This window comes from Pseudopodoces humilis, chromosome 13 (assembly GCF_049639895.1).
Source record: "Pseudopodoces humilis isolate 2021_Gansu_Grassland_sample_001 chromosome 13, ASM4963989v1, whole genome shotgun sequence".
In the NCBI taxonomy this organism is placed as follows: domain Eukaryota; kingdom Metazoa; phylum Chordata; class Aves; order Passeriformes; family Paridae; genus Pseudopodoces; species Pseudopodoces humilis.
The window spans coordinates 4,152,673-4,179,685 of NC_142212.1; the positions used below are offsets into that span (position 1 = coordinate 4,152,673).

Below are 27,013 nucleotides of genomic sequence, written 5' to 3' on the forward strand. Positions count from 1 at the left end.
CACGGCCGGGGCTGGGTGCCTGCTTGCTCACCCGACAAGCCGCTGCACGCCGGCCGGCTCCGCGCAGGAGCCGCAGGAAAGCGGGGCCCGGGGCTCCAGGCAAGCTGGGACCTGCGCCCCGCTCTCCGCACCCTGCTGCACGCCCATTGCGCCAGCAAAGCCCCCCCGAACCGGGCCGGCGGGGTGCCGAGGAGGGTGGGATGGGGGATCGCGGTGCTGGCTGGGGTCAGTGGCGACAAGCGTGCTGATGTGCCCTTTCCCTGCAGTGGTGCCGGCGGGACGCGGGGCCGACGCTGCGGGCGCACATGCAGGGCACGCGGCAGGCACCGCACCACCCCGGCAGGGCTCCGGGACCGGCCCCCCGTGCCCCGCGCCCCGGCTCGGCGGCGGACTCGGCCTGCAGCCTGGATCCGGGAGGCGAGGAGGAGGAGGGGGGAGGCCCGGCCGCTCGCTCCCCCCCGGCCAGCGAGCGCAGCCTGGAGTTCGACTCGGGGTACTCGGAGGCGTCGGGGGGCACGTGGAGGGAAGAGGAGGTGCCCGTGCGGCGCCGGCATCTGCTGCCCTGCCAACGGGCACACCGGCTCTCCGCCGGCCCCGCCGCACCACCGCCCGCCCCCGCCCGCCGTGTCCGCCCCAAATCCACCTCGGACGCCTGCCTGGAGCAGTGGCGGGCCCTGGAGCCCGCCGACACGCAGGACTGGACCGTAGCACTGCTGTCGCAGAGCCGGAACCGGCAGCCCCTGGTGCTGGGCGACAACTGCTTCGCTGACCTGGTGGAGAACTGGATGGACCTGCCCGAGGTGGGCGCCGAACCGCGTCGCAGAGCCCCTGCCGAACCCTCCCGCCGGCTGGCCAAGCCCCCCGCCTTCCTGCTCAGCCTCTCGGGCAATGTACGCCGTAAGCTGGCCAACATGGCCCGGCCCCGGGGGGCCGACGGTGCCCGCCCGGGCGGCCGCGATACCACCAAGCGTTTCTCCTGCCCGCTGGGGCTGGGGGGACAGCCCAAGGGCGCCTGCTTCCATCAGTCCCACAGCAACATCGCCCAGCTGGCCACGGACTTTCACCGCTTCACCGCCTTGATGAACAGCCGCAGCCGCCAGCCCATCATCTGCAACGACGTTATCGGCTACATTTAGCCCTGCTGCTGCTGCTGCTGCGGCCCGCACCCCCACCCTGTAAATAAACCCCCGTTTTGTACGGTCTGGGCGCCGCAGCGTTTATCAAGGGGAGTGCCTGTGCCTCTGGGCAGAGGCAAGCAGGGGGCTTTTGCAATGAGGGCCATTGCAGCCTGCAGCGTTTATTGAATGGGGCAGGAGGTGCCGGCCCTTGCTCAAGGTAGGGAGCACAGGAGAGGGGGACGGCTATCTTCAGCCTCAGCATCCTCTCCCTCGCACACGTACAGCAGCTCTAGGTCCTGCTGCTTCGGCATCCTGGCGTCCTCCAAGTTCTCCGATAACCTGTAGCAGGGAGAGGGGGTTTTGGGGTTACTGGCTTGTCCCCAAGGCTGTCTGAGTGCTCCAGGGGTGCGTTGGGCCCCTCAGGGGTGTCCGGCCAGGCTGGTGGGATGCAGGGGCCGGCAGCAAGGGGCCGGGCAGGGGTCCCGCCACGGGAAGTGCTGCCGGCAGGATGTTTATCCAGCAGCTGGCTGGGAGCTGCACTGCAGCTGGAGTGGCTCAGGATTGAGGCAGTGGGGGCTGGAAGCCCTCCCCTCCCAGGACAGGATTGGGCCCTGGAGCCGGAGGCCTACCTCTGCGCCTGCTGCAGGGCCCGTGTCTCTGCATCTGCTTTGCTGTCATAGAGCACAATGTCGCCACACAGGAGCATGGTCACGGTCCAGCCATGTGTCCTCTGCAAGAGGTGGGTGTCAGGATCTGGCCCTGCATCCTCCAGGGTGACCTGGCTGACCGCTGACAGCACTGGGCTCACCTGCAGCCAGTCCAGCACCTCCTGCACCGTCATCGCCTGCCCATCTGCGCCGACTGCCTGCATCTCCAGCCGGTCCCAGCAGCTCCACTCCCGCCCACCGTACTGCCAGGGGGTAGCAGCCTGCACTGGCACCCCAAATCCTGGCTGCCCAGCCCCACGGGGCAGGGACTGGTGCAGCACAAGGGCTGGAGGACATCAGGGCAGGCAAATGGGCAGGGCACCATGGTGGTGCTGCGGGACAGTGGGGGACACAACTATCCCCCCAGCACTGCCGGGGTCCACTTCAGGGGTCAGTGTAGTGTAGGGCCAGCACTGCCCCTAGCCCCGGGCCAGGAGAGGCGCACAAAAGGCCATTGAAGCGTTGCCCAACCCCACACAATCACCTCTTCTCATGCTTGTGGCCCCACGACCCCTGCTCCAGCCCAAGGAGGCCAGTGTGGTGCCAAGCCCGGGGCCAAGCTCCGGACACGGCCCCGCACCGTCTGGCAGGGCTGCACGGCCATCTGCCTTCGCTGCAGGCAGTGCCAGCACTGCCTGCCTGGCCCCAGCCCCACTCGGGAGGGGTATTCGCACCTGGTCACTCTCCCTCCTGCTTTCTGCTGCCTTCTCACCTCCGCCTTCTGCTGCCTGCACTTACCCCACTGGTGGAGAGAAGGGCTTAACCCCATCCTCACCAGGGCAGCAACTGCTCAGCACAGAGGGAAAGCCACGGCCTGGCCCTCCACCACCAAATACATCGCTCTGGCCCTGGGAAGCATATTCCTCTGGACAAGGCTGGTCCCCAGTGTGGGCTCCCCAGGTCCCCATGGGGACATAGGTCACACCAAGCAGGCCTTAGGGACATGTGTTCCCATCACAGCCAAGCAGCTGGGTGTGAAATGTCACGCCGGGTGTCTTTGCCCTGGGACATGGAGGTGTTGGGATGCTGCTGCAGGGACCTGAGGGCATGGCCAGACCCAGCAGCATCCTCCATCCAGGGATGATACTAACCCAGGGACACTTCAGCCAGGATGGCACAGGACTGGGCATGGAGTTTGGGGGGCCATGGGGCAGCCATGAGCCCAAAGTGGTGCTGGAGCCGGCACAAGGCAGCGGAGTCGCCTCCCTCCCCCTCTTCCTGCCCCCGGCCCTGGGCCCCCCGGGCCAATCTGGTTCCAATCGGCGCTTCCTGCCGTGCCGGAAGGGCTGCCTCGCACGCCATAAACCCCCAGACAAAGGGGCCTCTATAGCCCAGACGGTCCCAATCTGGGCCTGCCCCCACCCCCGCTCTCCCTCCCTGGTTCCCCACCGCCGGGACCCCCGGCCCCGCTCCCCCGGGCGGCCCTTCCCGGCCCGGTGCCAGCTGCTCTCCGGCTGCCGCAGCTGGTTTCCATAAGCCAGATGAGTGCGGCTGCAGCGGCCTCCCACCCCTGGCTGTGGGGCTCCGCGTGGGGCCTGCCATGGGGCAGTGGGGCTGCCTCATCCCCATGGGCACCCCAGAGCATCACGGCTGGGCCTGAAGCTGGGCGAATGGGACAGTGGCAATGTCTCAGTGTTGGGGGGCAGCCAGGGGCAGGAGCTGGTTCTTCACTGCCTGGAAGCATTCCCAACCCACTCCAGCACCTGGATCCATTTCTGGAGTGCTATGGGCCAGGGCTGCCCTTGCTGCATGGCCACCTCCTTTCCCTGGGTTCCCCTGACATTGCCCCACAGCAGACGCCACTGGCCCCTGGGTGTCCCCCAGCTGCACTTGCCCAGGGAAGAGGGTCCTACCCGGTAGGTGGGGGCTGGTGGGGGCTGGACACGGAGCAGCAGGCAGGTAGACAGGTTGATGTTGCTGTTACGGTAGCAGCTGAGGTCCTGGCACCCCCAGACCAGCTTGTAAACCTCCAAGCACGCCAGCCCGGCCACAGCTGCTGTGGTGGTGATGATAGCAGGCACGATCCGTCCAGCAATTCGCTTGCTCTGAGGACAGGAGGGGCGTCACCAGCTGCTCCACACAGGACAGGGACTCCTGACGCCACAGGCTGCCCCTCTCACCATCATCCAGGTGGCAGGAGAGATGCCATAGTTCTCTGCACGCAGGTTGGATGCTGCTGTGATAAAGTCTATGTGGACAGCGTTGTCCTGTGGGGAAGAGTGGGGGGATATCTGCATTCCATGGGGACATCAACCCCCCCAGGCTGAGCAGGGACAGCTGCCTTGCTCTGCTACCTTCTCAAAGTGGATGGGCTCCATTAAGGGTGCTTGTGCCTTCTCATCCCCCAGCAGCTCCTGTCTCCACTGTACCAGGTCCTGGGTAAGCTCTGTCAGCTGCTTGTGATCTGGGGGCACGGGGACCCTTGGTGTGACACTCCTGCACAGTGGCACTGCAGGGGTGACCCCACCTTGGTCTTGCGTCATCTTGGGTGCTGGAGCAGGGACAAGAAGCCCAGCCCCACCACCACCAGGCTGAACCCAGGAACATCCCTGGGAACCTCAGGAAAGCTCACCTGTGGGAACTTGTGCCTCCTCTGTGGGTTCCTCTGTGAGGGGGATCTGGAGCCCCTCCTGGGGTACAAAGGGTGGCAGAACCACACCACGGAGGATGGCCTGGATGGCTGCCCGGTCTCTGCATGGTGGCACTCTGTGTACTTGGGCAAAGAGGTGGGCAGTGGCCAGGACATAATCCAGGTGGGTGTCCTGCAAAGTAGAACAGGGCTGGCCAAGGGGTGCCTTGCTGGGGTGGTCCCACACAGCCAAGGGCTGCCAGCACTGCCCTGAGCTGGTAGAACTGCCTGGCTTTGCCCCGGAGCAGAGGTGGAGGAGCCTCTCCTCCTCCTCTGGCCACAGAGCATGTGTGAGCTGTCCTCTGCAGTGCCCTCACTGACTGGGGGACAGGGACAGACCCAGCCCAGGACCTGGCAGCCCCACACAGGCTGTGGCAGATGGAGCACAACTACAGTTTAGTATTCCCTGTGTGCCCAGCACAGGCTTGGCTCTCCCTCTGCCCACACCATTCCTGTGTGAGACCCCACAGCTCTCCCTGCACTCACATTGTCAGGGTTGAATGTCAGTGGATGAGGACATCTCCTGTCCCCTGCCCAGAAGGGGACACCCGGGCTGGTTTCCTGGCACAGAGAGAGGAGTCAGGCCCAGGAATGTGCATCCCTGCCTGCAGTGAGGTGGCTGGTGGAGGGAAGGGCATGCAGAGGGTGCCAGCCCTGTGGTGCTAGGCTCACATGCTCTGGGGGGTAGATGTGCAGCAGCTGGGTGATGGCATCGTGGTAGCAGCTCTGCCAGCGCCGGCGTGCCCAGCGCACACAGTCCTGCCAGTCCCGCGGCCGCTCCCGCAGGCTGTCCCACACCTGCTCCAGCACCTTCCCTGGTGGCTGCTGCTCCAGGAAAGCTGGGTCTCTGCAAAACCAGGCAGCTGCTGATGCTGACCCAAGAGCAATCCTGTGAAACACCTGGGTGGGATGTGGCAGTCTGGCACCCTCTCCCCACTCCCAGCAGTGACCTGGCAGAGCTGGAAGCTCTTCTCCCAGCATCACTACCCCCAAAGCCCACTCACTCCATGAACTGGTTGACTTGTTCTGCAGGTAGCTGGAAAAGCCCCTCAAACTCATCACGGGCCCACTGCAGAGGAGAAATGGGTGTTGAGCACTGGAACCTCCCCCTTATACCCCCAAGCCCAGGGGAAGGGGGAGGCTCTGGCAGGGCCAGCAGCAGCACTCAGGCTGCCAGCAGGAAGCAGCTGGGGCCATATCCTGCCTGTAGCCCACCACTGCAGGGGAAACAGGGAAGGAAGACAAAGGTCCCGGTGCCTTCTCGCTGGGTGCTGTGGCTGGGGCAGCTCAACCTACCTGCAGCGTGTGCTGGATGGTGTGGGGGAAGTGCCGCAGGGTGCAGAAAGGGAAGGTGCCATCCCTGGGAGTGGCTGGCTCCAGAGGCTTGGTCAGGGATGGCACCATGGCCAACACGTTCCCCTGTGTCCCCTCCGTGCCCGAGTCCAGCAGTGGCGTGCGGCAGCGGAGACAGCGTCTCTCCAAATAGGTGCCTGCAGGGAGCCAGGACTGCTGGGGACCCATGGAGCGTGTTCAGGGGCTCGGCCCCCTTGCCCTTACTGGCACTCACGGGCTTCTATTGTGTCCAGGGCGCTGGCAACGCCATCCAGGTGCTGGAAGAAGTTGTCCCTGTAGAGCATCTCAGTGGCAGGTCCCACCTGGTTCTGGTGAGCTGTCACTCTGACATCAGGGTTTATGCGCTGCACGGCTGCTGCTGCCACCACCGACTTTGGCTCCTGCCAGGGCAGAGAGGGTGTGAGCAGCCCTAGGGAGAGCCGAGATGCCCTTTGGGGGGAGCTCAGCCTCTGCCTCATGCTGCCTCACTGATATATCTGCTGAGCGATAGAGAAACTGCCGATGGAGGTTGGAGAGGGCAACAGTGTCCATGTCAGTGACGATGAGTTCCCCTTCCGGCCCCGCTGCCAGCCCCATCATGGCAAAGTTTTTCAGCAGCTCGCAGCCGATGGCACCAGCTCCCACCTGCCAGGGCAGAGATGCTGCAGTTCCCCGTGTGCCAGCCGGATGCTCCGCAGCCTCCCAGTGCCACAGCCCCTGCCCACTCACCACCAGGTACTTCTGGTGGCCCAGCTTCTCCTGGAAATTGGCCCCGAAGACGGCAATCTGGCCATCGTAGCGAGAGCCTCTCTGCCGGGACAAGGAGCTGTGTGAGCAAAGCAGCCACGGCACCCCAGGCAGCCGGGAGGGGCTGGACACGGGGTCTCACCGGGGCACAGTCGGTCTCTGTCAGCTGCGCGGCCCCCGCCAGCTCCAGGCACTCCAGGGCGTCGAAATACAACCACTGGCCCAGGGGCAGGAACTTCCCAGTGACGGCCTGGGGCGAACAGCCCGTGGGCAGGTGGCCAGCGAGGTGCTCCCCCTCACTCCTCCCCAGCCCTTCTGCCGGAGCCGCCGTGCCCAGGCGGGCAGCAAGTGCCCTCTCGTGGCCACCAAACGCCACCATGGCCAGCGGGACCCCGCCCCGCTCACCTTCAGCACCTCCTGGGCCGCCAGCGCCCCGAGCACGGCGGCCACGGGGCACAGGTCCCCCGCGCTGACGCTGGCGAAGGAGCGCACGATGCCCTCATCCAGGGGACCCTGCTGGGCTCCCAGGCTCCGCGCCAGCTCCAGCACCCGCTCGGCATCCGCCTGCAGGCAGAGGGGAGAGGGCAGTCCCCGACAGGGGTTCGGCAGGGCCGGCAGGAGCAGGACAGGGACTCACCGGTGCCCTGGGCAGCGGCAGCCGGCCCTGCTCCCTGCGGAAAGCGTGAAGGGCCTGGAAGGCGGCGTGCAGGCTGCGGCTGCGTGGCAGATCCTCGGGATTTGCCACCTGGATTTTGGGCTCCTCCAGTGCCTGGCGCAGGGGCTCCTGCCAACACAGCGCCGGGGATTGGGTGCCTTTGTGGGCACGGTATGGCACAGCAGTGCCCCAGCTCGGGTGGCAGCACCGTGGGGCCGAGAGCGACTTACGTGGGAACACTCCTGGGGCTGCTGCACCTGTGAAACAAGACCCCCACAGCGGTAGGGCGAGAAGGAGCTGGTGTCACTGATCTCCAGCCTGAAGGCATCTGGGGACAAGAGGAGCACGGATGTCACATTATAGTCACTGCCAAGGACCCGGTGAGTTCCTCAACCCGGAGCTAGGGCAGCCAGGACTCCCCTAGAGGTCTCACCGAGCACATGCACGGGGATGGGCTCCTGGCCGTTCAGCTCTGTCATCCCCTGTATGCCCGAAAACGTCACCAGGTCACCATCGTGAAAGAGGCGGCCACGGCTGTTCTCTGTCCCCATGCATGTCACCACTCCTGGGCTGCCCTGAGGATGGGAAGGTTATGTGAGAGTGGGGCACTGGACTAGGGTGGCATAGAGCCAGTGGAGGAGGCAGCAACATTTTGGGGGATCCTGCAGGGGCTGCCCTCCCTCCTACCTGGGAGATGTGCTGCACAGCAGCAGACACTGGATCCTCTTCTGCTGGATCATCAATGACAAAACGCTCCCCAAAGTCACAGAACAGCTGCCTGGAGAGGATTGATGGGGTTTTGCCAGAGGAGTACCCCACCAGCTGCCCCAGCACTGCCAGGTCCTGGCCAGGCCAAGCATACTGGGGACATGGGCTGCAGCACAAGGCTGGGGGCTCTGGGGCCAAGGTGAGCCAGCGCAGGACCCCATGACACCCCCTTACCCTGCCAGCCCCTTGGTGTCAGCCACGATGAAGCAGATGCCCTGGGCATGGCAGAAGTCCCCGATGCGGAGCTGCTCATCCAGCGGGGACTCAGTGAGCACCACCACCTGTGCCAGGTCTGTCAGTGAGTGCTGCCATCCCAGGGGTCCCCAAGGGGCAGGGATGCAGGCTCACCTGGAAGGAGGCAAGGAAGGCCTCCGACAGCTCCCCAGTGTGAGCCTCGACCACCACACAGGGGTTCAGCTCGGCCAGGGCCCGCTGAGATGCCTTGGCACGGTTCTGTCCTAGATCACTCTCCCCCAGGAGGAACTGCAGAGTGGACACATGGTGGGGCACCCTATGGGTCTGGGGTGCAGTTCACCACTGTGGGGTGCACCACAGGCCCTGTCTGCACTGGTGAGGGGGCTAAGGACCTTACTTGTGACAATGAAGGACACCCTGTGCCTCACCAGCAACCTCAACTTGTACCTGTTATTGGAAGCCCCTCACCCCAAACCTGCAAACAGGCATTCCCCCACCTGCACCTATTATTGTGACATCCACCCACATCTGTACTTGTTACTGGGACTCCCACCTGAGTCCCACCTATACCAAGACCCTTGTCTGTACCTGCATATCTTATGGGGCATTCCCATCCATACTGTATTTTTTATTGGAATTGCTGTCTGTACCTATTTTGGGGATCCCCATCCATAATCGTATCTGCTACTGGGACCCTTATCAATAGCTATACACGTTATGGGGTCCCTCATCCATACCTGTACTCTGGGACCTGTGTCCATACCCACACTCATTACTGAGACACTCGCCCATACCTCTCCCTGTTAGTGGGCCCCCTGTTTGTACCTATTGTCAGGATCCCCACCCATATCTGTGCCCACTACCGGCATTCTCACTAGTTCCTGTTATGAGATCCTCACCTGTACCTGTCACAGTGAACCTCATCCGTACCTGTCACCAGGAGCCCCGCCCGGCCCCGCCGGTACCTGCTGGGTGCGGTCGGCGGTGCAGGCGGCACCGCAGTCGTGCAGGACGACGCGCCCGGTCCCCGCCAGCACCAGCGCCGTCGCCACCTGCGCCCCGGTCCCGCGCAGCCCCGACACCAGCACCGCCGACCCGGGCAGCCGCCGCGCGCCGCCGCCCAGCACGTACCTGCGGGTACCGGCGGGGACCGTCAGCGGGAGCGGGGGCCGGCACCACTGCCCCACGCCCTGCCCCGGTGCTGTGGCGCTGCCGTCCCCGGAGCCGGTCCCCGCACCCACATCTGCCGCGAGTACCGCGGCTCCTCTTCGCTTCCCGCCATGGCTGCCCTACCCACCGAGCGGGCACCCCGGCCCCGCCCCGGGGAGGAGCCAACGCCGCAGGGCCCCGCCCCCACAGCGCGGCCTTGGCGGCGGGTACGGGGCAGGCCCCCCCCCCTAAACCAGGGCCGGAGGCCGCGCCCCCCCAGCGCAGGAGGCAGGCGGAGGCCACGCCCCCCGGTGTCCGCGCTGTGGCGGCGGTGAGGGCGGGCAGCGGCCCCGCCCCCTCCGGCAGCCTCGCCCCCGGTACCCCGCGGCCATGGCGGCGGGGGCGGCGGGCTGGCAGCCGCCGTGGCGGGCGCTGGCCGCGCTAGGCCGGGAGCTGGCGGCCGAGTGGGCGGCACAGGACGTGCGGGCCGCGCTGTGCCAGCTGCTGCTGCTGTGGCTGGGCATCAGCCTGCTGGGCGTGCGCCTGGCCTGGCGCGCCTACGGCGGCGCGGTGGCCGCGCTCTGCTACAGGACCGGCCCCGCCGGCCGCCGCTCCCCCGGCACCGCTTCCGGGGCCTCGCCCGCCCGGCCCCGGGCGCATTCCCTGTCCCCCGCCGGCCCGGCGGGACGCAACGGCGCCGCCGAGCGGCACTGCCCGCCCCGGTGAGTCCCGACCGCTACCGGGCCCAAAACCCTGACCCCCCGCGGGCCTGCCCGGCTTCTCCCGCGTCCTGCCAGCGCTCTCGGAGCGCAGCCCAGTGAGCGACCCCTGTCCACTGAGTGTCCCCCCAGCTGCAGCCCTGCACCAGTACAGCCCAGTCACTGCCCACCTGCCCGTACGGTCCAGATGGGGGCCTCTGGGACACCGGCCCCGGTTTGTTCCCCCCAGCCGTGGCTTCTGATAAGTGCCCCCCAAGCTGTGCCCCCCGACCTTTGAGCCCTTCCCTCCAGCTGTACCCCAGACCAGTATGCCCCAAAAAGTGCCCGCAGCCCTGCCCACCCCGCACAGACAGGCAGGTGCCTGCCTCAGTGCCGGCGTGCCGCGCTCGGTGCTGCCCCAGCCATGCTCACGCTGCCTCTCTCTTGCAGGGATGGCCCCGCAGCAGAGCCCATGAAGACACACCGGGAGTGAGCAGCACCAGGACCACCGGCTGGGTACTGCCAACACCATTAAAAGTGCTGTGCCCACCTGCTGCTCCTTGTTTTGGCACTGCCACCATCACCAGAGAGGAGGCCAGGGGAAAGGGACAAGGTGTTTATTGGGGCTGGGGCACTATGCCCGTGGTGCGTGCTGGCCTCATTTGGCCATGTAGTACTGGGTGGGCACAAAGGGCATCTTGGTGATGACGGCAGGGTACTGCTTCTTCCGCACCTCGACGGTGAGCTTGGTGCCGGCCCGGCTGTGTGCTGCCTCCACGTAGCCCATGGCGATGTTCTTGCCCAGGCAGGGCGAGGGACATCCGCTGGTCACTGTGCCTGAGATGTGAGGATACGGGGAGGTAAGAGGGGCCAGGCCAGCCCCTGTCCATGCCATGGCCACAGCTCAGGGTCATGCCCGTGCCAGCCCCACTGCCCCCACCTACCCACAGGTCTGCCTTCAGGGCCTAGGATGGCCATGTGGGGCCGGATGGCGGGTCCCACCGATGTCAGCCCCACTCGCCTGCGCCTCGGCTTGTCTTTCACTTGTGCCATGATGACAGCAGCACCAGGGAAGTCCATGGCCACACGTCGGCGCTTCCCTGCAGGGCAGAGATGGGTGAGGGTCGGTGATGCCTGACCAGTCCCCTTGTACCCACTGAGGACACCTTGCTGTTCTGCCTGCCCCAAGGAGGAGGTGGAGGTGGACCTACCCAAGGTCCACATCAGCCCGGCCTCGGCAGGGGTGACAGTCTCGTCGATGTCATTGCCATAGAGGCAGAGCCCAGCCTCCAGGCGCAGGCTGTCCCTGGCTGCCAGCCCTGCTAGCCACACATCGGAGACACCCAGCAGCTGCTCAGCCAGCTCCACCGCCCGCGCCGCGGGCACCGAGATCTACGGTGGGACATGGGCAGGGTCAGTGGGACACAGCCTTCCCCTGCATTGGCACCGCAGTGGGGATGCTGGCACAGTTCCCTGGGTACCTCCACGCCATCCTCGCCGGTGTAACCGCAGCGTGTGACCCGGCAGCCCGGCACGCCAAAGACGGTCGTGGTGATGCTATTCATAAAGGAGAGCTTGGCCAGGTCATCGGACAGCCCTGCCTGCAGAACCCGTGCCATGGAGGGACCTGGGGAGGCAGGTGGCTGGAAGACACCAGTGCCCAGGGAAGGGGGGGTAGGTGGGGAGGGCGGTGACATCCACCGGGAGAGGACCCGGAGGAGGGCAGGCCCATGTGTGGCACCCACTACCTTGCAGAGCCAGCAGCGCATTGTCTGACACCTCCAGGTGAACGTCACTGCCGGTGGCCTGCAGCTGCGCCGCTCTGTCCTGCCAGGGTGACAGTGGGCTGCTAGCACGGGGGCCAGGCCAGTGCCAGCCCCACACGTGGCCATGGCCACCTCACCCCACACAACACGGGTGTCACCAAAAGGCAGAAGGACTCATTCCCACTGCGTGTCCCCACCTCCCGCGGGGCTCAGGCGGCCCCATACCCTCAAGATGGCCAAGTCCTTGTCAGCACAGGCGGCGTTGGACACCACGTAGAGGTGATCTTCTGACGTGTTTGTGACGATGAGGTCGTCCGTGATACCGCCCTTCTCGTTGGTGAGCAGCGTCAGGGTGCCCTGCGGGACACGGCCCACGGAAGCGTGGGCGGGGTGCCTGGACCCTCCCAGGGCATCCCGGGGACCTCCGACCCCACTGGATGCCTGGTGCCCGCCCATTGCCCCGTACCTGTCCTGGCTTCAGCTCGGCGATGTCCCCCACTACCAGGCTCTCCATGAACCTGATGCGGTCCCGGCCGTACACCAGGGTCTGCAAGGGGCCGGAGGGGTTGTGAGGTGCTGCGGGTACCCCTCCCTGCCCCAGCCCACTCATCCCGACCCCTCTACCTGCAGCATATGGGAGACGTCGAAGAGGGAGCAGTGGCGGCGGGTGTGCAGGTGTGACTGGAGGTGGCCCTGCCCGTAGTGCAGCGGAAGGGTCCAGCCGGCGAACGGGACCATCCGCCCGCCGCGGGCCCGATGCAGGGCATCCAGGGGCGTCTGCTTCAGCCCCTCCTCCCCGGGCCCGCTCCCCCCGGCCCCTCTCCGCGGCGCCGAGCCCGGGGGGCGGCGGGACAGCGCGGCGCGGCAGCCCGCCCGCAGCATCTTCCTCTTCCTCCTCCCTCCCGGCACGGCTCGGACCGGCCCCGGGGCGCCTGGGACATGGAGTCCGCCCGGCCCTGGCCCCGGCCCCCGCCCCCGGCCCGGCCCGCCCTCGGCACCGCCTCCCCTGGGCTGCCGGCACGGCCACCCCCATCCCCCAGAGACAGGCGGGCATAGGCAGGGCCAACGTAGCAGCTTTTAGTGGTGACCCCTCCAGCACGCCCGCACCCCTCGGTCCCCCCGCATCCCCTTGCAGTGTCCGGGCTCTGCCCACGGGACGTGCCCAGGAGAGGCTCACAGGGGTCTCTGGAGTGGCAGCGCTGCCCCTCACTGCTAGGCAGTGCAGAGGGAGTCAGAGAAGGGGCACAGGGAGGGCTTGGGCCCCCCGCGGGGTCAATGGCCGAGGCGGGAATGCAGGAGTCCACTCAGGCCCTGGGAGCATGGAAGGGGCACTTCTCCCCAGCTGGCACCAGCACCAGCGGGCTCAGGTGTAGGAAAGCAGGTTGACATCGTAGCAGCCATCCACCTGGGAAAGAGAGTGACTATCACTGCACGGCACTGCTGGGATACTCCAGCCCCATCCTGCTGGGAGCAGCCCCTCTGGGAGGGCTCCTGAGCCATGTGGCAGGGTCGGGGTCCCCATCAGCAGGGTGGTGGGACTCACGTCGAAGCGCCCGATGCGGGCAGCTGCCTGGCGAGCCCGGATCACCTCTGTCAGCACCCACATCTGCTGAACCTCTGTCGACACCTTTTCTGGATCAGGGAGCTCCTGGAAAAAAGTGGGCACAATGCTGTGGAGCGGGGATGGCCCAGACAGGCTGGATGACCCTGGGAATGGGCAGTGGTGTGGCTGGATAGCTGTGCCTCCCAGGGAGCCAGGCACGTGATGATGCCCACATTCCTGACCTGCCGGTGGTTTCCCAACGTGAGGTGAGCAGGGCCCCCCCTCTAGGAAAACAAACCACTGGGGACATGGGTGAGTGACCCTGATCCCTGGGTGCTGTGGTGCCAACACAGCCCATCTCTGCTGGCAGGTGGCCAGGACGAGGACAGAAAGCTGATTGCTGGCTAATCATTAAAAACCTAATCACACAGTCCAGAGTTTCCCAACAGCCTCACTGTGCGATGCTCCTTGGGCTTGGGTGCAGAATCCCAGGCACACGTGCTGGTTCACCCCAGAGACCTTAGGCAGGTGGGACCTGTGGGCTCAGCAGCAGCTCTCCTGGCTGGGACACAACTCTCATGGGAGCACAGCTCTGTCACACTGAGGGGGTGCCTCGTGGTGGTGGTGTTGGGAAGAGCCAATCTCAGTGCAACCTCTGGCATCTGCCCCAGATACTCCTTGCCAAAGGGAACATGATCCAAGCAATCAGCAAGGGACTGGGGTACCTTCCCCAAACTGTCACACAAATGGGCAAGGATTGGGAACAGCAGCCTCACTGCTGGTGCAGTGTGAGCACTGTAGCATGGAAGCCCAGTAGAACTGCCCTGGCAGATGTGGGCAATGTGCCACCCTCCTGCAGGCAGCACCTCCAGTTGATCCAGCAGGTTCCCATGCGCGAGCCAGCTCCCATCTTGGCCCTGCTCTGCCTGGACTTTGCCCACCAAAGGCCACCAGCCAGGCAGATGTGGCTGGCAATCTGTAAACATGTGCTGTGCCCGTGATGCCCCTCTGCCCACATGCTGTCCAGGCTGGGCAACGTGCTCCCCAGAGCACACCCTCTGCAAAGTGCTGGGAACCAGCCCTGTCCCCACATGTCCCACCCACCCACCCCTGAGTGATGCTGTGCACTCACTGCTCCCACAGTGATGTCCCTGTCCCTGTTCCCACACATCCCACCTGCCACTGAACCATGCTGTGCACCCACTGCTCCCACAGGGAAGTTCTTATTCCTGTCCCCACACGTCCCACCCACCACTCCCACAGGGACGCCCCATCCCTGTCCCCATATGTCCCACCTGCCACTGAGCCATGCTGTGCACCCACTGCTCCCACGGGGATGTTCCTGTCCCCAGACTAGAGGACAAATAGACTTAAATGTCACCTCAAATAGCACATCCCCATGGAGATATTTTTCCTCTTAGTGCTGCAAACTACTTCCAGCACAAGGCGGGTTATTTCAGGGCTCCGCAGCTATTCCTGGTGAAAGCCTGGAGCCAGGCATGGGCCTGGCAGCCTCCTGAGGGATGCTCATGGCTGGCACCCCACAGAAGTCCCTCCTTCCCCCAATACCTCGGCAGTGATTACTCACCCCATGCAGGCTGGCTGGCTGCTCCGGAGGGGTCAGCTGGGAGAGCCAGGAGGGAAAATCCTTCTGGGGACTCTGAAACAGATCCAGAGGGTCACACGGGGTGTTCCCAACCCTATCTCCATCCTTTACACCAGGCAGTGTGATGGGGTTTAGAAGCCACCCCTAGTGATACTGCTATGGAAATGTCACTTTACTATCCCTTGAATTTTGTAGGGAATTCTTAGTGGTTGTCAGAGCAGTCCCTTTTCCCAGCACCACTGGACCACAAGTGGATCCCAAGTGCCCCAGCAGAGGACAAGGACTTGGACCCACATCCCTGTGTGTGCTCCCCAGAGCTGTAGGGGGAAATGCCAGGTATAGAGCTGGGGACAGTGGCTTGTCCTGGCCCCTACCCATGCCTGGCAGTGGGGTAGCTCCGGCACCTGCTCACCTTCTGTCCAGGGGGGAAAATCTGCAGGTCCTCGATGGTGAAATGGAGCCAGACTGGGGAGGGCTGTCGCAGGATGAACCGCATTGCTGTCACCTGGTCCATGTCACACAGCATCTGCAGGGCAAGGGCCAGGGAGTGTAACCACAGGGGCTGGCACTGACTGGGGGCAGCTTTTGGGGTATCCTCTTAAAACCCCAACCCACCCCAGATGGAAGAAGCCCAAGGGAAGCATCATCCCATGAGGGCTGACTGGTGCACAGGGACACTCACAGCCATGGGGGTCAGTGGGATACTGGCACCAGACCCCTGGACTGGGAGCCATCCTTGGGGTGTGGGCAAAGAGAGGTGAGCCCCAGGAGGGTGAGTGATACCACAGTCCCATCCAGATATGCTGACCTGGTGCCGGTGGAGACAGAAGTAGTCCTGGGAGCCCTCCTCGGTGTGTGGGCAAGGCATCAGGCACAGGTTCCGCAGGCAGGTCACCCAGCGCCGGGACCCGCCGGGGCCGGGCCGCTGCACCCGCACGCTCAGGAACGCTGTGTAGAAGTTCCTGAACACGATCTCCTGCACCTGCGGGAGCGGCGGCCTCAAGAGAAGGTCCAACAACGGCATCCCCCCATCCCTGCAGCGGCATCCTCTCCCCAGTACTGCGACGGGCACCGGCAATCCCCCTCCCGTACCGGGATCGGCACGTTCCCGTACCCCCACTAGCCCCATATCGGGATCCCCCACTCTACTGGGACGGGCACTGCATCCCCAGCATCCCGCCCAGCGTCGGTAAGGGTGGTATGGGGTACCGGCATCCACCCGTTACCGGCACCGCCCCCGGCATCCCCTCCGCCCCGGGACCGCCCCTCACATTTTCCCCATACCGCCTACGGCATCCCTTCTGCCCTGGGACCGCCCCCGGCTTCCCCCCATACCGGCACCGGGATCCCCACCCACCCAGCCCCACTGCTGCCCCCGGCATCCCCCGCCCTGCCCCGGCACCACAGCCGGCCCCGACTCCGCCAGCCCTGCACCGTGCCCGACACGGCCCCTGTCTTCCCCCGGGACCACCCCGGCACAATCCCTGCCGGTACCGCCCCCAACATCCCCCCGTGACTCCACGGGACCACCCCGGTACTCCCCCCACCCCGCGCCGGTACCGCGGCGGACGCGGCCGCACTCACATCGGCGGCAGCGCGGCGGGGAAAGCGGAGGTCGATGACGGCGACGCCGGGCCTTGCGGGCTCGGCCCCCCCGGCCAGCTGGAGAGGGGCGGCGGGGCGGGGGGCGCAGGGCAGCGGGGAGCGGCCCGGCCCGGCGGGCGGACCCGGCCCCGCCGCTCCCGACATGGCGGCGCCGCGCGGCCGCCGCTCCGGGGCGGGGCCGGGCCGGGGGATGGGGTCACCGCCCGCGGCCGCCGGCAGCAGGGGCCCCCCCCCCCCCCCCGCCCCGGGGCGGCCCCGCCGCGGCAGCAGCGGGAGCGGGGCCGCGCTGGCTCCGGGCATCCCCCGCACCGGCACCGGCATCCCCGGGCGGGTTTATTCTTCACACGGCGAGGACATCGCTCCGCGGCGCCGAGACCGGAGCCGGGGGTAGAGCACCGCCCCCCCCGCTGCCCTCCCGGGGACACCCCGGCGCCCGGGCAGCGCCGTCCCGGAGTGAAGTGGCGGGTCCGGCCCCGGTGTGCGCGGTCCGCCCTCCACCCGGGGCGCACACGGGCAAATCCGGCTGGGGATGCCGGGACTCGGAGCGGAGGGGATGGGGACGGTACCGGTACCGTGGCGGGTCCCCCGGGGCGGGCCCGAGGGGGCTGAGCCCGTACAAACTGCTGCCAGCCGCACACCGGTTTGTAAGTCTTTTTTTTTTTAATAAAACAATCGGAGTCTGTATCAAAAATTTAGTAAAAAATTAGATTTGAGAGTTCACTGATTTTTTTTTTAAACTATTAACTATTCCTGGCGCGGTTTTTTCTTTTTTTTTTTGTTTTCTTTTTATTTATTTTTTTTTTAATTTTTTTATCTTTTCCAACAGTGTCCAGGCTGAAGTGCCAGCGTGAGGCCAGCGAGGCCATTCCTACATAGTCCCAAGGAGCAGCCGGGACCGAGAACACACCCTACGCTCGTCAAAACACCCCACGGGGAGGGGGTTTTGCTTAAATTCGACCCTCCCAACCCTGGTGCTCGCTGGGAAGCAGAGAAGTCGTCGTGGCACAGGGCTCAGCTCATCCTTCTGCGAGCGTTCCCCGGCACAGCGATGCAGCCCCTGCTCAGCCATGGGCACCTTAGGCCAGGCTGACCCAGCTCATGACTATTTTATGATGCATGAGAAAGATAGGATTTCTTTGATTAAAAATAAAATAAAAATGATAAAATAATCAAACCCCAAACCAAGAAGCTGATCCACCCCGAGAGGAGGAGGAGGAGGATGGCTGGCCCCGCTGACCAGCCCATGGAGCTTGCCTGCAGCACAGCACTGCCCTCCCCCTCCCCAAAAACTACACATCCCAGTTTAGGTAAACAGCAGATTAAATGTAAAAACTTAAACCATCGACTTCAGAAAGTCCCTTGAATTTAATTATTTTTAGGCTACCTTTCATGTTACGTCCTGTAGCTAGACACACGTGAATAGAAAAAACAGTACAGTTAGTGTTAAAGGCAAACAGCGGAGACCCAGAGTGCTACCCCAGTGCTGCCTGCTCCTCCCGACCCGGCCCGACCCGTCCCGACCCCCCTCCCTGCCCACCGCCCCGGCCCCGGCCGAAGCCACCGGGAAGGCATCTTTGAGCCGAGATTTTCTTTTTTCTATGAATAAAATAAAACCAAAGCTTGTTAGGCAAAAATAAAACAAGTGTCCCCCCAAGTCCCCCGAGCGCTCCGGTGCGGCAGGCGCAGCCGGGGAGAGCCTGCTGGGGAGCGGGCTGGGGTTTCGTGTTCCCGGCTGGCGAGGGGGCTGCCGGCCCACAGAGAGCACCGGTGTGGAGCTGGAGGCCCCTTCTCCCCCGAGAGCCCCCCGTTTGTTAAGGGGGAACGTAGGGCGGTGGGGACCTGTACGGGGTCATGTTCTTCGGGCGGGAGCCTTTCCCCTCCATGGGTGCAGTGAAGGGGGGGGGAGGCTGGTAGGGCGGCGCGTTGGGGTCCTCGTCCCGCAGCGGAGTGTACTCCCCGATGGTGTCCTGGTTGAGTGGTGTGGTCTCCGGCATGCTCTGGTTGGGGTACTCTGGAGGGGGCAGTGGGGCTTTCTCCTCCTGGAGGATGAGGGGCATGCTGGAGGACGGTGGGGGCTTGGAGTCGTCCAGCTCATCGGCGAAGATGATGGGCACGCCTTTCTTTATGAAGGTGGCCTGGTCTTCGATGGTCAGTTTGCCTTTCCTCTTCTTGCGGTAGCAGATCATGGCAATGATGCCAGCCACGAGGAGGATGGCGGCCACCACCACGGCAGGGATGACGGTGTGCAGGTACACATCGTCCTCACTGCTCTTCTCGGGGTCTTTGCCTGCTGCCACCGTTGGCGTGGCCTCTGAGATCACCCTGCCATCCTTGGTCACGGGAATAAACTGGATGTGCCTGCAGCTGCCAGAACCAACCACGGACACATTCAGAGGCTTGAACTCGGGCTGCAGGACATTGGAGAAAGCTGGGCTCGGCCTGCCAGAGTCATCCGCAATTTTTTTGCTCAAAGTCCGGATCTGCTCCCGAGGGCAAGGCTCCAGGGGCAGTGTGTTGTTGGTCCACTCCACTACGATGGAGCCTTTTGTGATGTCCTGCACTGTGATTGTGCTGCTGTTCCTGTCACCGAATGCCAGAGCCAGCTTCTTCACCAGCATGATCTTCTTATGGATGTCATTCACCACTGCATTATGGTCCCCTCCCAGCCTGGCCTTGAACTTCACTGGAGACTTGTCCCCATGTGGGCGTTTGTGGACGTGGATTTCAAAAGCATCCACGGCAAAAAGCCCGCCCTTGTCGGTGGCATACATGAAGTACTCGTGCTTCCCAATGTGGTTGTGGTCTGGCATGCCATACATGAGCTGGCTGGTGCTGTTGAACTGCACCCACGAATTCTCCTCGATCATCTGCTGCTCCTTCAGCTTCAAGGTCAGCTGCAGCTTGTCAGTGGTGGTGTCTTCCTTGTCGTAGAAGGTATCCGACGGTATCTTAACCTCGAAGTAGGTGCCTTCCCACGCGTCGACCCTGTCGATGTGGTTCGTCAGCTTGGGTGGCTCATTTGGCTCCCAGGGCCGGGGCAGCCCGCTGGCTGTGGTGCGCACACGGGACGGCGGAGATGCCGTTGTCAGCTTGGAGATGGGGGATCTGGTTGTGCTGGGAGGCTTTGTCGGACGGGGAGTTTTGGGCCTTCGAGTAGGCCTCCGTGTTATTGCCGTGGAGGAATCTGTTGTGGACGGTGTGGCTGGCTTCAGGGTGGAGACTCTCGGTTTCTTGGTGGTAGTTGAGGGCGGTGTGATCACTGCTGTGGGCTCTACATACCCGGGCATGGTGGGGCGGATCGGCACAGAGGCTGTGCCCGTGCCTTCTGCTACCCTGGTTGGCTGGATCGGCCCCAGCGTGGGTGTCTGCACAATGGGGCCTCTGGTTCTGATGGTGACTGTTGGCTTCCTTGGCAGTGGAATGGGCTCCCGGACCGGGGGTGCCGTTGTCTCTGTGGGAGGCGCGATGGCAGGTGACGTTGGGGTGGGGACAATCCTGGTGGGTGGCTCTTGTGCGGCAGTGGTGGGTGGCCCGACGGCAGTCAAAGGCGTAGGGGTGGCGTTGATCTGCCGCCGCATCCTCTTTGGGAGGTGAGGTTTCTTGTTAGCAATGTGCCAGCCAACAACTGGGTAGCCAAGGCGGGCAGACATGGTTCCTTCCTTAGCTGGAGCCTCCACCTTGCTGATGTTGGGGACGCTGTTTTGGCTCAGGGAACATCCCAGTTTCCATGAGAGTAAGGCCCCGTTTTCCACCACCTTCTTTGCATTTCCTGGCCCAGCCATGAAGGCTGACATGTCAAAGAGTCTGTTATTTACAACAGGAACCAACTTCATGTTGTGAAGTTCTACCTCTGAAAAGCTTCTCATTCTGTTTAAGAGTTCAATCCTCTGCTTTGGTGTCATTTTTGTTAAGTCAGCATCCAAAATGACAGTCAGGATAGTGACTGGCTCTTCCGAGCCACACACGAAAGGCGCTGTTTCACTCGTGTCTTGGACGGCCACTCGCACTGACTGAGGCTCGTTGTGGTCTTCTTGGTGGACCTCAACAGAGAAGACATTTGTGGTCTGTGGGACATAGCTCCCATTTGGGAAGGGCTGCAGAGTGGTCACCGAGATGTAGTGGACACCCTTGTCTGTGTCAAGGGGCAACCCTTCCAGAGAGCTGCTCTCGGCATTCCAGTGCAACCAAGAAGGCAAGGAGTCCTTCCCGGCTTCGGAGATCTACCGAACAAACAAAACAAACAAACAAACAAACAAAAAGGCTTTTAGAAGTACAGCAGTAGGACAGATTTTATCAGCAGTAATGCTTAATTTCAAGGATTAAAGAAAAAATCTAATAATAATTAGTGTAATAACTGGGGAAGGAACATCCTGGCCAGAGCATGGCAGCCTTTGCCACCTCCTCCTCCACGTGTTGGCAAGGATGAGCTCTGCAGGGTGCACAGGACCCAAAGGGCGTAAGGAGTCACAAGAGGTCATCAAGTTCCACAAGGCCCCCTTGCCTGCAAGTGCTCCCAACACTTGCTGTGCAACTGCTAAGCACAAGTGGTTCATTTTCTCTGAGGGCAGACGGGGAGTTTACGTCATGGGGACAGTGACAAAGCTGAGGGCGAAGTTATGCTGTACAGCAGAGCTGATCCAACAACTACCCTCCTCCCACTCCTTCCTCTCACAGATTGGCCATCTTGCTCCTTTCCTCACCCCATCACACCCTGCCCACCCTATAGGCTCCAGCAGCTCAGCACAACATGTATTTTCTCTACTCACTTTCAGCTTGTCCCACTGTCCCCAGGGCCAGGATGACCCAGACAGGCCAGAAGCTGGCCAGCTATGTTTCTGAGTCCCTGGCCTGGCTGGAGCACACCAGCTCTCAACAAGCAGCAGGAAATCCTGAGAGCTACATGATGTTGTACTGCTGAGGAACAGCAGGCAAGGATAAAGGCAGGGAGCAGACCCAATGTAATATCCAGTGTGGGCAGGCAGGGATGTGGCACATGGGCTGGGCAATTGCTGGACATGACACAGGATAGCATGCCAGCCTGGCTTCACCCCCAGGCTAGCTAAAAATGAAGGATTATAATAACGTGTTTCTGCATGGGAAGGCTTTGTCTCAGAGCACAGGCACCTCAGGACTCCAACACACTCTTTGCTACCTCTTTCAGCCCATGGGACTCTGTCTGCTGCCCTGGGTTGTAGCTGAGGGTGGGTGCAAACCCCCAAGCCCCCCCAGCTGACGGCAGCTGACACCCATCTGCTCTACAGCCGCTCGGGCTGCACGGTGCAAGGGGTGAGGCTGCCAGCTCGGTGGACTGTGACATTTCCTGGGGCTGTACATACTCCTGAGTGAGTAACCTGAGCTTCACCACCTCTCAGGCCTGGAGGCGTTTGGCAAGTGACCTGGTTGGGCTTTCCAGAACTCCACGAGGCATCTCCCCCTGACACTCAGAGCAAACAAGATGCTTTGGGGCTCAGGGAGACACATTTAGAAGCCACTGCAGTCCAACACAGAGCCAGGCTCTAGCTATCCTCCTGAAAAGGTGCTGTGGTTCTCTGCAGTTCTGTAAAGCTTATACATATTTCATCATTTACCCAAATGCAAAGCTGGGAGAGGAGCTTCCCAAGGAAACCTGCCTGGTGGGAGCATTCCTGCATCCAGCAGCATGTGCAGAGCTGGGGCTGGATTAGCCAAGACTGCAGGTCCTGCTGGGGAAAGCCCCCAGCTGGACAAGAAACGATGCCTGGTGCTGCAGGGCTGGGCATACAGTGAGTGGTGGGTGTCTCTCCCACTCCCTGGCTGCGGGCAGGATTCAGGCAGCACCCTGGGGCTCACCCCCACACTGTGGGTGTCAGCACACTGAAGGGTCTGGATGCACAGCTCTGCCAGGATAACGCAGGACCCAAAAGTCTTTTGGCAAGAGCAGCACAAAAAAGCTTTTGTGTAAGAGCTGCAGAGGGTTTCAGCCATGATCACACAGACAACACCCTCGTTCCTCTCCTCTGTGAAGGACCAGCCCCACTTTCAGCCAGCCTGGTCAAGCTGGAGAGCACATCCTGAGCCACACATTGGGTACAGCTTATAGAGCACAGTTTAAAGCTCTCAGCACAGATTTAGTCAACTCCTCACCACCCCAGAGCAGAGCTTACAACAGCTGGAGGAAGCTCTCCCCAGGGTTCTATACCTCAATACATGCCACCACACACCAATATGTGAGCATCCTTCCCCTGGGCCTTGCTGTGTACCCACGTGTCTGGCAGAGGACAGGGGGTTTTGGCAAGGCTGTGGCTGCGTTCGCTCCTCCTCCACTGCAAGAACAGGAGCTGCTTTTAGCCCAGACGTCCCAAAGGAAAGGCAGCTCTTCACCTGAGCTGGGCACAGGGAGCCAAGCCTTGCTCCTGCAGGAACAAAGGAATGAATTGTCTTTCCTTGGCATTTCTTCTGCCAAGAGAGAACAAAGTCAGGGTCTGCTCCTGCTCAGCCAGAAGCACTGACCTGCCCCTGTCTTCCTTTAAAAAAGTGTCATTTCATCACACCCTCTAAAAACTGAGATGCCAGGACACTGCCCAGTGCAATAAACCATTTACAGGAGCTGGATGGTTCCTAAAATTAGCCACTAACCTGCCCATTGTGAAGGATGGAGGGCTGGGCTGGGCACACATAAGGAACAGAAACATAGGGAGCCAGGACAAAGCCACAGTGTTATTGAGGCTTACACAATCAAGAATAAAAACTTTATTAGCAAGTGGTTAAATTCACTCAGAATGTGTAATTTTAGGCTACATTTGGAACAAATCTTCCCCTTCTGTGCACTCTGCAAAAGTCCTTAATTACAGGATCACACACTCCACACAGCTTTCCTGGGTTTTGCTGCTGCTGCCTCCTCCCTGGGCACTGGCAGGACTTTAGGAGGAGACCTACAAGCAGCAGTACTTTATCCAATCTCATGCCACAAGGTGATTCTTCCTTCAGTCATGTCTGCTCCTACTTCTGATAGCCAAACTCACTTCAGAAAGGTGGCTGACCCCACATGCAGAAGTGACAGCAAGAGACACACAGGCCAGTCTAAATATTCCTGCTTGGAAAACCATTTTCAACCTACAGTTTACATGTAGGGACCATGCTAGAAAAGGAAACTGCAGCCAGACAGATTCACACAAAAAACTAGGCTCTCCTGAAAAACAGAAACAGGCCAAGCAACCACTGACTGGGATGACTTGTTCTAGCAGTGATGCGACAGTTGCAAAACATTTATAAAACCACTTAAACTTGATTTAAAAAGAGCTGAGCTAGTTCAGCTGTACTCAGCCTGCGAGGAGAAGTGGACTGTTTCTAAAGGCTCTGCAAGAGATGATTAAGAAAATCAAATTTATTTGGATTACTCCTATGAAGCTTGTGCCTTCCCTGGGAAATCTTTGAGAAGGCAACAAGTCACAAGCATTCGATGTCTCTGCACTGCTTTAAACACAACAACTGACCTGATAGCAAAAATGACCCATGTTCTTGTGACAAAGGAAGAACCCAGAAAGATTAGAGTAGATAATAAAGCTGTTATCAGGATGGATAAAAATACTTGTTCCTAAACAAATGTTGACCAGCAGAGCCCTTGGTGTGGGTCTGTCCTGTCCATCATCACTGCTGTGTTTGTGCTGGTGTGAAACTGGGAGCAGGGAGACCTGGACTCTGTTCTAGCAATGTTTCCTTGAAATATTGCTTCAAAAGGTATTTGTTAAGGCTACACATAGTTAATGATTTGGGATCTCTAGTTTTCATGTTAAAAGTTTCCCAGTTTTCTATGTATGCAATAAGTATCAAGCCTTAAGCCCATTTCCCTCAAGGGCTCTGGTTTCAAAATAACTCTTCCGTTGCCTAAGTTTTAAAAAAAAAGGCTGTCTTTGTTTTCCCATTATTTGAGATAATTGTAAATGAATGCTTATTGGCTAAAGATTAAACAAGCCTGGCAGTGTATCAAAGACCATTAAAAAATAACCCATGGTTGTGATTTAAAATACATACAGTGAGTGGTCTGGCTGGTCTAGAAGACCTTGTTCACAAAATCCTTTCAGATAGACATGGCCTGTTATTTTTAGGCCAGCCAAGAGCAGTCAGCTCATGAAAGAAGATAGCTCAGTTTGACTTGTTTTTTTAAACTTGGATCTTAAAGCCCTGTAGCCAACAAGACAAAGATAAGCAAAGGAACAGTGAGCAAAACTGCTGCCTCGAGGGAATTCAGGCAAAAACTGCATTCTTGCCTACAAGAGCGCCCTTTAAGCCTCCAGGTATTTAGTCCTCTTCCTCCTGATGAATCCTCCAGGAAAGGAGGAAGTGAGCCCTTTGCCAGAAGACAGGTACCATAGGATCCTGCCACAGGTCTCCACTATGGCACACCACTATGAAATCTTCCCAGTGCTGAAGTATCTGATGGGATCTCCCCTGTCTGTGCTGACAGACCTTTGCAAGGACAGCAGCAGCTGGGAGTCAGCTCCTTCCAAACCCATCCTAAAAACCCCCTGAGTGCTTTTGGGCAGAGTCAGCATGGATAGTCCTGCAGCTCTGCCAGATCTCCCACTGCCCCATTCCCCTCCCTGTGTCCAGCAGCTGTTGGGAGACAGACCCTGTGTCAGGATTTCATCTGGGGTGTAATTACCGATGACAATTAACTGTAGCCAGACTCCTTCAGCATCACCCCAACACACATGGCCAGCAATGAGGAATATTCCAGCTGGGCCCTCCAGAAGGTGAGCTGAGCTGTGCCCAACCAACTGACCCAGCCAGTGTCACACCAAGTCTGCAGGCTCAGGCTTCTGCAAGCAATTAACCAGCAGGCAGGGGAAGAAAACGGAAATTCAAATGCAATTCAAATGCAAATATAACTGCGGAGATACAGTTGAGCCTAAGCTGTTTGCCTAAGCCCAAGCTTCATCTTAACACCCTGTTAATGCTGCAGTATGGGCAGTGTTGGCAGCAGAAGCAAACACAGCCTCAGTCCTGAATCAGATCCATGGGCAGGCAGATTCCCATTGCCTTGTCCCACACAAGCTGGGGGAGGGACACTGGTTTCAGACCCACCCCAGTGCTGCTGGAACTGTGGGCACTGTAATGAGCGCAGCCAGACTGGAGTGAAGTGGAGAAGTGACGGGCATGGGGCCTGCAGGCTCCAGCTCAGAGGACGGAGTCCTTGTTTTGGGAGGGAGGCTCTGCCTGTGGATCCATCAGGTGCACTCCTCACCTGGCACAAAGGCCTGCAGACCAAGCTGTGTCCAGGAACCACAGCCCCAGGCAGGTCCCACGGCAGCAGAGGCCGTGCAATGTGATGGTGCAAGACAGGAGCTGGACAGCCCTCAGCCCACAACAGCTGCCAGAGCCTGCCAGAGTTCAAGGGCTTGGACAATGCCTTCAGACACATGGCGATTTTCTGTGTTGTTCTGTGGTGGGCCAGGGCTTGGACTTGATGGTCCCTGTGGGTCACTTCCAACTCTGAATATCCTAAGATTCTATGAAGCCATGAGCCTTTGGCCCCAGGGAATAGCCCTGCCAGGGAGGTTAGCCTGTGTCCATCCAGGAGAGGTTGTGTGAAGGAGCCTCCAGCCTTCCTCCCTGCCTCCTTTCCTCAAACACAACAGAACTGCAAACGAGGACATCAGACATGCCTAGAAACACAAGGCCCAGAAAACAGTGGTGCAAGGAGGATGGGCACCTCCCAGAACCTTCTGCTCACTGGGCACAGCTACGGTGCTGCTGCAGTGCTGGGCTATGGGAAAGCTCAGGCTGGAGAAAGGAAGGATTTACAACACAGATGTGGAAGGGACTGTGACACCTGCCAGGACTTTTGGGAATCCTCAGCAGACGCTGCTCCTCTGGTCTGCTGTGTACCTTCCACAAAATGCCCAGGAACTCATGCACAAAAACAAGCTGCTCCAGGACATTTCATGCAGATGCCTCTGCCCCTGGAAGTCTAAAAACAGCCCACAGACTAGACTGTCTCTCAGAAGTACGTCAGCCTTGGTGACCCGAGCCTTCATTACCAGCAGGAGCTCACCACCTCTGTTCAGAGACCAAAAGCTACATGAGAACAGCCGTAATTGGTGCTTCCTTTGTGCACAGGTAGGTCAGCATGGTTGAACTAACCCCACATTTTGGATGGTCCCAGCCAAAGCCCTGCAAAGCCTTTCCTGTATGTCTCCTGTATGTGCACTGAAGCTGTTGCTTTAGAAAAACAAATCATTCCAGCCCAGAAAGCTGAGCTAAGGGGGAATAAGGCTTGCAGAGGCCACATCACTGGTCCTGCCCTTCATCTTCAAGTTCAAACTTCAGCCTCTGAAGGACCAGGTAGCAAAATTACTCAAGGCAGCTACTCTGCTTTTACATGCTCATGAAAACCTGAATGAGAAGTTTACGTGTCTCCTGCTAATCTGCATTTTCCAGCCATTCAAGGAGCGAGTGAAGCCTCACGCACAGAAAGCAGCCCCCCTCCTCTGTAGATGTGGGTGTAGGGCTGTGT

The 27,013-nt window shown here is 60.9% G+C and overlaps 6 protein-coding genes and 1 long non-coding RNA gene across 8 annotated transcripts in view; 3 read left to right on the forward strand and 4 right to left on the reverse strand.

The window, feature by feature from the left end:
* Positions 1 to 273: 273 nt before the first annotated feature.
* Positions 274 to 1,202, forward strand: INKA1 (inka box actin regulator 1). Its single transcript, XM_014251517.2, has one exon. It carries the CDS (start codon positions 306 to 308, stop codon positions 1,134 to 1,136), a length of 831 nt encoding a protein of 276 aa, XP_014106992.1. The 5' UTR covers positions 274 to 305; the 3' UTR covers positions 1,137 to 1,202.
* A 48-nt stretch (positions 1,203 to 1,250) lies between these two features.
* Positions 1,251 to 9,692, reverse strand: UBA7 (ubiquitin like modifier activating enzyme 7). Its single transcript, XM_088061938.1, has 24 exons — positions 9,555 to 9,692; positions 9,117 to 9,440; positions 8,305 to 8,439; positions 8,131 to 8,237; positions 7,876 to 7,966; positions 7,622 to 7,763; positions 7,419 to 7,516; positions 7,171 to 7,317; positions 6,939 to 7,097; positions 6,676 to 6,783; positions 6,516 to 6,596; positions 6,276 to 6,431; positions 6,022 to 6,187; positions 5,751 to 5,944; positions 5,459 to 5,523; positions 5,127 to 5,301; positions 4,941 to 5,015; positions 4,398 to 4,587; positions 4,120 to 4,229; positions 3,946 to 4,032; positions 3,679 to 3,870; positions 1,927 to 2,028; positions 1,748 to 1,848; positions 1,251 to 1,457 (listed from the first exon to the last, which is right to left on the reverse strand). Exons 1-24 carry the CDS (start codon positions 9,690 to 9,692, stop codon positions 1,331 to 1,333), a joined length of 3,270 nt encoding a protein of 1,089 aa, XP_087918064.1. The 3' UTR covers positions 1,251 to 1,330.
* Positions 9,691 to 10,547, forward strand: TCTA (T cell leukemia translocation altered). The gene is made up of 2 exons (XM_005522202.2): positions 9,691 to 10,022; positions 10,449 to 10,547. Exons 1-2 carry the CDS (start codon positions 9,691 to 9,693, stop codon positions 10,489 to 10,491), a joined length of 375 nt encoding a protein of 124 aa, XP_005522259.2. The 3' UTR covers positions 10,492 to 10,547.
* A 52-nt stretch (positions 10,548 to 10,599) lies between these two features.
* AMT (aminomethyltransferase) lies at positions 10,600 to 12,661 on the reverse strand. Its single transcript, XM_005522203.3, has 8 exons — positions 12,389 to 12,661; positions 12,231 to 12,311; positions 11,990 to 12,121; positions 11,747 to 11,825; positions 11,480 to 11,625; positions 11,210 to 11,390; positions 10,943 to 11,098; positions 10,600 to 10,835 (listed from the first exon to the last, which is right to left on the reverse strand). Exons 1-8 carry the CDS (start codon positions 12,644 to 12,646, stop codon positions 10,657 to 10,659), a joined length of 1,212 nt encoding a protein of 403 aa, XP_005522260.2. The 5' UTR covers positions 12,647 to 12,661; the 3' UTR covers positions 10,600 to 10,656.
* Positions 12,662 to 12,819: 158 nt separating this feature from the next.
* Positions 12,820 to 16,662, reverse strand: NICN1 (nicolin 1, tubulin polyglutamylase complex subunit). The gene is made up of 6 exons (XM_005522293.3): positions 16,498 to 16,662; positions 15,722 to 15,895; positions 15,326 to 15,439; positions 14,896 to 14,967; positions 13,308 to 13,412; positions 12,820 to 13,169 (listed from the first exon to the last, which is right to left on the reverse strand). The coding sequence occupies exons 1-6, from the start codon at positions 16,660 to 16,662 to the stop codon at positions 13,128 to 13,130; spliced, it is 672 nt and encodes a 223-aa protein (XP_005522350.2). The 3' UTR covers positions 12,820 to 13,127.
* A 207-nt stretch (positions 16,663 to 16,869) lies between these two features.
* LOC148183204 (uncharacterized) lies at positions 16,870 to 18,136 on the forward strand. Its single transcript, XR_015773714.1, has 2 exons — positions 16,870 to 17,162; positions 17,345 to 18,136. It is a non-coding gene; the product is annotated as an uncharacterized LOC148183204 (long non-coding RNA).
* Positions 17,865 to 27,013, reverse strand: part of DAG1 (dystroglycan 1) — a 49,543-nt gene continuing 40,394 nt past the window's right edge. For both annotated transcript variants that reach the window (XM_014251811.2, XM_005522200.3), the window contains exon 3: positions 17,865 to 20,738. In XM_014251811.2, the coding sequence (XP_014107286.1) occupies positions 18,330 to 20,738 (2,409 nt within the window). In that variant the 3' untranslated portion in view covers positions 17,865 to 18,329. The remainder of the gene's footprint in view (positions 20,739 to 27,013) is intronic.

Excerpts from the sequence above, each read along its gene's own strand:
- INKA1 (XM_014251517.2), top strand. The coding sequence starts at position 306 with ATGCAGGGCACGCGGCAGGCACCGCACCACCCCGGCAGGGCTCCGGGA.
- TCTA (XM_005522202.2), top strand. The coding sequence starts at position 9,691 with ATGGCGGCGGGGGCGGCGGGCTGGCAGCCGCCGTGGCGGGCGCTGGCC. Across the intron at positions 10,023-10,448 it reads GAGCGGCACTGCCCGCCCCG|GGATGGCCCCGCAGCAGAGC; the intron begins GTGAGTCCCGAC and ends TCTCTCTTGCAG.
- UBA7 (XM_088061938.1), bottom strand. The coding sequence starts at position 9,692 with ATGGCCGCGGGGTACCGGGGGCGAGGCTGCCGGAGGGGGCGGGGCCGC. Across the intron at positions 5,524-5,750 it reads CCATCCAGCACACGCTGCAG|TGGGCCCGTGATGAGTTTGA; the intron begins GTAGGTTGAGCT and ends TCTCCTCTGCAG. Across the intron at positions 1,849-1,926 it reads AGGTGCTGGACTGGCTGCAG|AGGACACATGGCTGGACCGT; the intron begins GTGAGCCCAGTG and ends CACCTCTTGCAG.
- AMT (XM_005522203.3), bottom strand. The coding sequence starts at position 12,646 with ATGCTGCGGGCGGGCTGCCGCGCCGCGCTGTCCCGCCGCCCCCCGGGC. Across the intron at positions 11,099-11,209 it reads CGGGCTGATGTGGACCTTGG|GGAAGCGCCGACGTGTGGCC; the intron begins GTAGGTCCACCT and ends TCTGCCCTGCAG. Across the intron at positions 10,836-10,942 it reads CCCTGAAGGCAGACCTGTGG|GCACAGTGACCAGCGGATGT; the intron begins GTAGGTGGGGGC and ends CTCACATCTCAG.
- NICN1 (XM_005522293.3), bottom strand. The coding sequence starts at position 16,662 with ATGTCGGGAGCGGCGGGGCCGGGTCCGCCCGCCGGGCCGGGCCGCTCC. Across the intron at positions 15,896-16,497 it reads CCCGCCGCGCTGCCGCCGAT|GTGCAGGAGATCGTGTTCAG; the intron begins GTGAGTGCGGCC and ends CCGCTCCCGCAG. Across the intron at positions 14,968-15,325 it reads TTTTCCCCCCTGGACAGAAG|AGTCCCCAGAAGGATTTTCC; the intron begins GTGAGCAGGTGC and ends GATCTGTTTCAG.